The 10,200-nt window shown below is 41.1% G+C and overlaps 1 protein-coding gene across 1 annotated transcript in view; it reads left to right on the forward strand.

Annotated features, from left to right (window-relative positions):
- LOC137258935 (zinc finger protein 423-like) overlaps positions 1-9,702 on the forward strand; it is a 62,405-nt gene extending 52,703 nt beyond the window's left edge. Inside the window, exons 6-8 of the mRNA XM_067796630.1 lie at positions 1,785-5,209; positions 7,042-7,169; positions 8,010-9,702. Of these exons, the coding sequence (XP_067652731.1) occupies positions 1,785-5,209; positions 7,042-7,169; positions 8,010-8,177 (3,721 nt within the window). The 3' untranslated portion in view covers positions 8,178-9,702. The remainder of the gene's footprint in view (positions 1-1,784; positions 5,210-7,041; positions 7,170-8,009) is intronic.
- The last annotated feature ends 498 nt before the right edge of the window (positions 9,703-10,200 follow it).

A 10,200-nucleotide genomic window follows, 5' to 3' on the forward strand; every position in this document is an offset into this window, starting at 1 on the left:
TATTGGTGTATGGGATATTGAATTTGTTGAAAAAAGAATATTGTTGGTGTCTGGGATGTTGACCATTTTTGAAGAATCGAGAGAATTTGTTCTGGTGTCTATGGTTGCTGTCTTAAGTTTCTTGTTCTTTGTCTTCTGTTGATGGTATGCTGATTGAAAGAGTGACTGAGTTTGATTTTATTCCACTTTAGCAATATTCCAGTAATGTCATGGCAGGGAACACCAGAAATGGACTTCACACACTGTCCCCATGTAGGGAATCGAACCTGCGTCTTTCGGTGTGATGAGCAAACGCTATAACTACTAGGCTACCCTACTGAACCGGGATGCTGACTGATTAGTCACTAAATGTCATATGACAAAGTAGACACTATACAGTCTGTCTCTGTTGTGTGCATTAATCAGTATATCGTAAATGAGTTAGAATAAAGTGACAAGGCTAGGTTCAACCGTTGACTCCATGTGAAAATAAATTGATATCTACATATTGTATGTGCTATATCATGCATCAGCTTTATAGAAGCGCTTGTCAAACAACAGCCATCATAGTTCAGGACCCGTGAAGGTCCGGGGTAGAATGGGCCTTCAGCAACCCATGCTTGCCATAAAAGGAGACTGTGCTTGTCGTAAGAGGCGACTAACGGGATTTGGTGCTCAGGCTCGCTGACTTGGTTGACATATGTCATTGGTTCCCAATTGCGCGGATCGATGCTCATGTTGTTGATCACTACATTGTCTGGTCCAGACTTGATTATTTACAGCCGCCGCCATATAGCTGGAATATTGCTGAGTGCGGCGTAAAACTAGACTCACTCACTCCATAAATTTATTAATTTGAATATATGGCCTGTTTTCAGCCAATTTTAATGAAATTAGAATGGCAGAATGTAAAAGCTTTCTTCTTGCAAATCAGTTCTGAACATTCATCTTGATAACATACTATTGATACTCTCAATGAAACAAATGAAGGAACACGTGAAAATACATGTTCCCTTATTTGTTTCTGTGAGTGTGGTGTCAGAAAAAACATCAGTTATTTCAGAATAAGGTGGGTCACATCTCTTTCCTACAATTATAGGATATACAGTGGTGCATGGGACATGAGTAGAATGCATGTTATCTTCTGCGCAGTATAGTTTATTTCATGGAACCGGTACTAAAATGAAGAAAATATTCCAGCAGATCTGGTAGATGACAAATATCTGCACCCTGTGCTTTGGTAATATTTCTGTGAACTATTGCATTACTTGAGCTCAAATTATTGTAACATTATCTAAGTTGTTACGTTTTCACCTTGCCTTTAACTTATTGTTTCGAGTTAGTCATGGTTTACACACCTTATTGTAGTTCTGAACATGTTCCCCATAGCACGCAGAATAACATCTAAGCTCAATTCTTGAAGTGGAAAAATGGGTTTGATTGTCAGTGTAACCATGTTTGTTATCCAGAGAGGTGATGATGAGCCATGGTTGAAGAGATATTGTCAAAAAACATAATATTCTGAAGTAGTCGTGTAAAACTTTCTTCAAATGTATACTCAGATTTGTTTTTGTTTTTGTTTAACCTATTGTGTACACAGTTCTAATTCATTCTATACACATAGGTTTACACCTGGAATTTTACAAAATGGGATTCAGATGCATAACTGGCCATGTCTGTATGCTACATAAAAGCAAAATATTGCCTCTCATCACCCTTGCACTGTTCAACCCTGGCCATTATTGATTAACACTTAAGGTTAACTGTACGATTATATCCCACTAACAATGATTATTTTCTTACAGGAGTGATCATCTGAAGAGTCACATGCGAACTCATGAAAGTGGCAAACCCTACCAGTGTCCGGTGTGTTCCCGAGGCTTCCAGACTGCAGCATCCCTGACGTCCCATGTGTTGTCCCACAAGACCTTGTCATCACAGTCAGCAGACAACAAGCAACTGGAGTGTCTTCAGTGTCAGGAAAAGTTTCCAACCACCAAAGAACTGCAGGCTCACCTCATTATCCACACAGTAAAGGTTGAGAAGTGTCAGTGCCAGCTGTGTGGGGAGTGTTTCCTGGGACAGGAGGCTCTGGATAAGCACCATCATGATGTCCATGAGAACCCCCTGGAGCTAAAGTGTCCAGTTTGCTTCGAGAACTTCTTCAGCACAGAACAGCTTTGTCAGCATATGGACATTCATAACTTACCAAACTCAGATGATGTGTCTTCAGTTCAGGAAAGTGGAGACAACTCTAACCTAGTTCAGCTAAGTGGAGATAACTCTTCTTTGTCTACTGGAAGAGTCAGTGTTGCAAGTGATCTATTGGTTTGTCCTTATTGTATGAGAGACGATTTTAATAACTTAGAAATGTTGGAAATTCATATGCAAAGCATGCATAGTGTGAAACCAGCTGAGATATATACTTGTAACTACTGCAATGCCCCCTATCCAAATCTTTACAGCCTTCATGATCACATGAATGTGGTTCACAGGAACCAGCCATGTATGGACATCAAATACCCCTGTAGTCTTTGCACAAAGCAGTTCCCAAGTATAGAAGCTCTTGCTGAGCACAAGAAGACTGCTCACTACTTTAAGGAAGGGTCAACTGCTATGGTAGACTCCATCTACTGTGTTCAGTGTACTCTGGCCTTCTCAGATCCAGCTGCACTTGAGGAACATCGGAACACTGTTCACAAGACTCCAGTCTCGGAGAAGGTTAAGGTTGGTGGCAAAGTTAAGAATAGGAGGTCATGGTCCAAGCTGAACAAGGATCACAAACATTGTAGTCCCCCGAAAAGGCTAAACATGGGTCCAATAGGAAATGGGACCAGTATGTACGAGAGTGTACCGAACAGTTTAACATGTGACCAGTGTAACGCTACCTTCCATGATCTGACAAACTTCCAGGCCCACATGAAGCTCCATCTGGAATCTGTCATGAACAAGTTCACCTGCAAGCAGTGCAACCAGCATTTCCAGACTGAGGATCAGCTTGAGAATCACTCCTCCATCCATTATCTGTGTATGACCACTGAGTACGGCTGCACCAGCTGCATGAAGCTGTTCTCCAAGCCTGATGAGCTTCAGAAGCATCTCATGGACATCCATGCCCACCACCTCTACAGGTGTTCCCTTTGTAAGGAGATCTTTGATTCCAAGGTCAACATCCAGGTCCACTTTGCAATCAAACATAGCAATGAGTGCAAGTTGTTTAAGTGCACACAGTGCGACAACATCTTCCGCTCAGAGACTGAATGGCAGGTCCATGTACGTGTGAACCACCTTCACATGTCCAAACCATACCGCTGTCTCTTTTGCAAGGAGAGTTTCTCTAATGAGATGGAATTACAGTGTCATCTGACAACTCATAGCAAACCCTTCAAGTGTCCTATGTGTGACAGTTCTTTCCATATAGAGTATCTTCTAGATCAACACATGCAGAATATCCATGGGGACAAACCAGTACATGAACATCCACATCCTCCAAAGCCTGACGTTCCAGTTGTAAATATCAAATCTGAAAAAGATCCAGATATTCTCTTTGAACAAGAAGTACCTGCTCCAGTTCCAAGAACCAGCCCCATGCCGGCGTCCTCACCAGCAGCAATGGGATCTGCTATCTGGAAGAACACTGAACCCATGCATATGTGTAATATATGTGACATGAAGTTCAGCCAACAGTCCCTCCTCACCATGCATAAAGCCCAGGATCATGGCCTGAAGATCACTAAAACATCGGACATTAGTGACCTGCTGTCTCCACCTCGAGACAAGCTGGTGGTCCCAAACTCAGCCCTGATATCTGCCCTAACTGGAGACAGACAGATGTCCTCCTGTATCTACTGCAGCCAGACCTTCAAGAACAAGTCCGAGTATGAGAAGCACATGAGGATTCATCTTAGTTCGGAGAATCTCAAGTGTAACATCTGTGATGAAGTGTTTCCATCAGGTAGCATTCTGGCAGAGCACAAGCTCCAGCACTGTAAGATCCAGCAAGGAAACTCATGTGTTGTTTGTAAGATCAGTCTGAAGAGTGAGGACCAATTCTACATCCATTCCCAGGAACATGGTTACCAAGGTTCCTTACTGCAGTGTATCGTGTGTAGGCAGACCCTTGCCTCACTGGTAGAGCTCAATATGCATGGAAAACACCATTTCCAGTCAAAGCCCAGTTTCTATACATGCTGTGTCTGTCTCAAAAGCTTTGACTCTAAAGAAAACCTTGTCTCAAAGCTGAACACCAGCGGCAGGACGTACTATGTCTGTAAGCCGTGTTATCATGGAGAGACTGTTGAACATACTTGTGATAAATGCAGCCAGACTTTCCCAACAAGTGCCCAACTAGATGCTCATAAGCTGACCCACAAGCAGACGTTTCAGTGCATTAAATGCCAAGAGTCTTTTGCTACAGAATATGAGATCCAGATGCATGTTGCTACTCACATGATTCAGGAAGGAAACATTCATGAGTGTAAACTGTGTGGCAAGAACTTTGAAACACCCTCCAAGCTGCAGTGTCACCTGATAGACCATACCTACCAAGGTGATGAAATGAGGTGCAGTATTTGCTGCAATGTCTACAGCTCCATCACAGACATCCAAGCCCATGCTCTAGAACATGGGGTTGGTGGCCGCAAGTATGCCTGCAGTCAGTGCAACCTGAAGTTCTTCTTTAGCGCTGAGCTTGAGAACCATCTCTTTTCCCACCAACAAGCCACTTCCTCAAGTCCTCACGTGAACACCTCTCCAGGACTGCACATGTCCCCTGGGAAAGTCTCCTCGACTCACGGCTCGCCTGACTCTCAGAAAGCCTTCCTCAACTCATTGTCCCACCATGTGCACAGTTCACAGAAATACATGATCCATAATGAAATGAAAGATGCTCTCGGTGCTTCTGCCTCCCTACAAAACTCATCCAAGTCTCGTCAAAGCTCCCCAACATCATCCACTACAGTGGAGTGTCTGCAGTGCCACCAGCACTTCGCAAGCACCACATACCTCCAGGCTCACCAGCGCAAGTGTGAAGGTAACAAGGAGGAGAGAATCAAGTGTTCCCTCTGCCCTAAAGTGTTCACTTCAGTCGGGACCATGCAGCAGCACTTCTTCAGCACACACTCCAACATTGACCTTGACGGTGTGAAGAAGACGTACCCCTGCACTGAGTGTGACGAAGAGTTCCCTAGCCTCAGTAATCTCCAGGGACACATGAGGACGCACAAGACAGGTATTAGACTAATGCTTAGTTTTTGAATATAAATAATTTTTATAGTAACAAACTAGCTCATGTGAATTAAAAAAGAGCCCAAGGGAGACCAGAGATTCAGAACCTGTACTTGAGGAAACTAGGTGTTGCCACAATATACTGGAAGTTTCCAATAATGTGATATTTTAGGATCAGTGACAGCAAGACAAAGTTCTTTCAGTCATAAATAATGGTTACTTCAAAATGTCTACATGGAAACGTATGTTTAGAAATCATCAGTGTAAAGTCACAGCAGGCACATCTTTACTGTTCACATCCCAGGGTATGACAGTTTACAACCCGATGATATACAATACACATCTCTGATTATATAGTGTAACCATATGATGCCATCTTGAGAATATGGTCTGAGGTGACCCGTTATATGTGAGTGAGGTTGATAAGGTTTGTTAGAGTTTAGGTGTGGATCCTTGTACCGTCTATCTCAGATGTAACTCTCCACAACCTGCCTCATTGACATCGTCATTACCACTGTACATGTCTGTCATCCCCAGATGCCATGTTCCCCTGCCCTGTTTGCCAGAAAGTGTTTGTGTTAACACACAGCCTCACCATTCACATGTCTATGCACTTCTGGAAAAGCCCCATGAATTTCCAGATGACCAAATGAGATGCTCCCTTGTGACAAAATTTACTGAATTCAACTCATTTTTATTCCCAGAAAAGCACAAATACAGAAATCTTGTGACTTCAGCATTGATAACTTATTGTCCCTCTTTTCATTATGAATAATGACATATATCTTACTGTGGAAAATGGAGCTTTTCTTGTGATTCACCCACATATTGCTCATCCCCCAAATATCCCAGTTACAGGGATCTATGTAGGTGTGAGTAGATACTGATACACAGCCCTGTGTACTAGCATACTGCAGATTGGCATAACACTTACTTACTCTGGCCTTAAGAAAAAATGTATAGCAAATTGAATTCTGGCATGAAAATATTACTTAAAGCAAGTTTAATACGAATTCATTAGTTATTTGATTGCAATATCCCAGAATCTATGTGAAAAGAATTTTGAAAGCATAAAGTCATTTTCACAAGTTCCTGCCGTAGTGCTTACAGGTAACTGTGGCTTTAGTCAGTCAGTGTAACTGGCTGTTTCAAGTGTTACAAAATTACTAGTGGGTAAGTCCAAGTATTATCCACCTATTTTGTGGATACAAGTGTTGTGGCATAGTGAATAAGTACATGCATAGTAAATTGGGTTAGTTCATGTGTCATGTTTTCATATTTCAACTGAACCTTTACATCTGTTTCTATTTTTGTTCAAAAAGATCACATTTCTGGCTACTTTTATTTCAGGTGTTTCTAAAATGGAACTGACTAATCATATGGCTGAACATGACAAAATAGTCACTTAAATTTGTACCAGTAGGGACGAACATGAATGTTGATGTCATAGGTGTAGATGCCTTGTTACTGTCAGAGTGAGTGAGTGAGTGAGTGAGTGAGTGAGTGAGTGAGTGAGTGAGTGAGTGAGTGAGTGAGCGAGCGAGCAGTTTTACAACACTTAGCAGTATTCCATCAATATCACGGCGGGGAACACCAGAAATGGGCTTACACATTTTACCCATATGGGGAATAAACCCAGGGCCATTGGCTTGATGAGCGAACATGTTAACCTTGAGACTACCCCACCTGATGTCCCCACTGTAATGTGGCTGGAATATTAAAGCGACATAAAACTTCACTCACTTACTCATAATTTCACATACTCCTGGAGTGATTGACTTCCTGATCCTTGTGAAAGATTGAGACAGGGCTGACATAGTAAACTTTCTTCCACAGGAAAAGAAAACCGCAAGAGCCAAATGCGATGCCACCAAGGGATGAAGCCCTTCCTGTGTCCGGTCTGTCACCGTGCCTTCTCCCGTCGCCGCTATCTCCGCGATCATATCAAGTCCCACGTGGAACATGTAAGTCTCCAGCTAGTCCTGTCATCCAGTAGGTTTTGTTGGTTGTTAATGACCCACTCAGCAATATTCCAGCTATATGGCAGATGTAGTCTGGACCAAACAATCCTGTGATTCTTGCTGTCAGAGTATGATGACAACAGTCTTTGTTCTATCCTCCTAGTGCTGAGCATCAGCCAGGGTAGCAGCATCTTTTAATCATCCAGGGCCCTGTTGCACAAGGTGATTGTAGTGCTAAGGTGATCCTAACGTCCAAACTTTAACATAGACTTATGACAGTCGTAGTACTACAATCTCCATGTGAAATGGGCCCCTTGGTAGCAACAAGTCCATTTTAATGCCCTTATCATGATTTTAGCAGGGTTCAAAACACTGACTGTCAGCTCCATGGGCAGACCATACAGGTGGATATTGTTGATGTTATTCATGCTCATAAAAGGTGCTGTTTTGATTGTTTATGTGGGAAGTGTGAAGGCTGCACCTTGCTGAAAGCATATGTAAATATAACACATCACCTTTATTGGCTTGAATACTCACTCACCTTTATTGGCTTGAATACTCACTCACCTTTATTGGCTTGAATACAGAATGCTGTTTTCATCACAGTAACACTCTCAGTTAAGCACAGATTCTGGTACTTATGTTAGCCTGAGTCTCATCTGGGATTCAAACCCATACTCTCAGTGTCAGTGAGTGAACTAACCCATACAGCCACCACAGTCTCCTGTACAAACAAACAGTGTAAGGAGCTCCTAGGCCACCCACTGCCCTCAGACGTACATGAACAAGATTCTTGAGTATTGAATGTGCCCATTTCTATTGATGATTTTGTCTGTTGTGCAGGACTCTGCAGCGCTCATGGAACAGGTGATGTCTGAGATGGACACTCACAGTGACACCACCAGCGAAGAAGCCAGCCAGAACGGCATACAAGAGTTATCTGACCTTGACCAGAAAGATGACCTAGATGGAGCCACCACCACTGCCACCAATGAAATACTGGTCCATTAGACACTCTCCTTTGACAGTATCTGAATAATTCAGATTGTCCATTTAATGTCAGCTAAAGATTTGATGTAATGTCAGTGTTGTTTAAAATAATGGTATCAGCTCTACCCTGACACTATTGATCCGTGTAAATGTGTCTGTTGCTCAAGTGTTAATGCTGTAGGGTCTTGGTGTTTAGGAATGTTAGGATGTCTGCTGGAAGGATGAGGTGCCCAGTTCACAAAGTGATAACAGCCCTATGTCTGTTGAAGTCAATGTTGAAGTATGGGAGTTAGGATCACCATAGCATTATGATCGTTTATGAAATGGGGCGGTGGTAACTGCAGATACTGAACCTGGCTAATACTTCTGTGCTCTAGTCATGGTTCACAGCTGTCATGATGCATCCAGAAATTCGGGGCATGAGTGGACCGTTGTGGAAGCTGCTGTAATTCAGTGTGTTTTGATAAAATTGTTAAGTTTGGACACTCGATTCGATCATTTTCGATTTGATTCTTCATATACGTAAAAACATCAGATTTCATTTAACTCTCAGAGTCAGCTTGGTTAGCTGAAATCCATTGTCAACTTGATGATATCTGCTAGCAACAGTTCTAATTGAATGATTAGCAACCAATCATGTTTCCCTGTATTCCATCCCTTGAAACTGCTCATTTTTGCTGGAGTCAGAATTACGTTCTTGGTGTGTGGAAATGATTTAAATAGGTATTCAAATGTTGAATTGAAATCGAATCGATAATGATTATCGAAAATCGAAACTAACCTGTTGGGTTCAAATTTTGCTTAACTAAACCAAATCATTGTAACCCTAATCCCTTTAGTGTGCAACAAACTTATGATGTTGGGTTCTAGTTCCTATTTGGCATAATTATATTTCTGGGGTTTCTCATCACCATACCTATGCTTATGAGTAAAAGCTGAAGACCTACATTTAATCTTTTAAATGTTGATTATGTCTGATGTTACATATATCTGGTAATGGTTTCTGGAACATGAATCAGTTTCAGTGATTCTTTAATGCACAATGACACTATGAGAAAATACCTTCTAGTCTCACATCTCAACCTTTCATTAATTTGTACTCTTGATTGATTTATTTCTTGTATATTTTTCCAATGAAGAAATCAGATTTTTAAAAGTTAAATGATTGCATGCAGACGAGTGGACATCCTTAATGGTAGTTGTGCTGACAGTTATTAGGTCAATTGCAAAGTGAATTAACTTCTTCAAGTCTCCATTGAGATCCTTGTATGAATTGTGGTTGAAGGGGGATAACTCACTGATGCATCAACGTCTAGAGACTGTTGTGACAGAAGACGTCATTTTTGACAAGTATTATGTTCGTATCCTTTTAAGACTGATTGTTTTTAAGTCAGTTGGTGTTTTAAAAAATTCGAAATTACAAATGTCAGTCTTTTTGGTGTTGCCACCTCTGTATCATGAAAACATATTCAGACCAGACCAATTATATTTCCTGTTTTATGATTCCACCTGTCGTATTTTTCCAGGAATAAGAAGAAGAAGAAAATTAATTTTCCCTGCTCCAAAAATGAAATTCTAATGTTGTAACTAGCCAACTATGTAAACTTACAAGAACATTTTGTTAGATTGTATTTTGCCTCATATAAACTTCATAAATTGCCAAAAGTGAAATACTTTGAATATTATAAGGAATATTTCTTTGATTGATGATATTATCTTCTTTTTCCCCTCCTGCCTTATATTTTCTCAGGGCAAAAATCTGTAAAACAAGAAATAGAACTGGTCTGGTCTCAGAAAAATAATCATTTGCAACAATGTGACAGAAGGGTGCTCTGTGTAAAATATGGTTTGCTCTCTGGCATCAGAGTATTTACGTTTTATTAACAAGAACAGAAAAAACAACACTAGATAGTTATTATTTTTATTATTCAGGTAGTGCCTCAGAATCATGAAATATTCGTTTTGATTGTTATTTTTTTAGCTTGAGAAGATTATGTAAGTGCTATGAGATGTTGGCGATTGTGATATCTGTATTTTAACTTAA

The sequence above is a fragment of the Haliotis asinina genome, chromosome 12, assembly GCF_037392515.1.
Source record: "Haliotis asinina isolate JCU_RB_2024 chromosome 12, JCU_Hal_asi_v2, whole genome shotgun sequence".
NCBI classification, from domain to species: Eukaryota; Metazoa; Mollusca; class Gastropoda; order Lepetellida; family Haliotidae; genus Haliotis; species Haliotis asinina.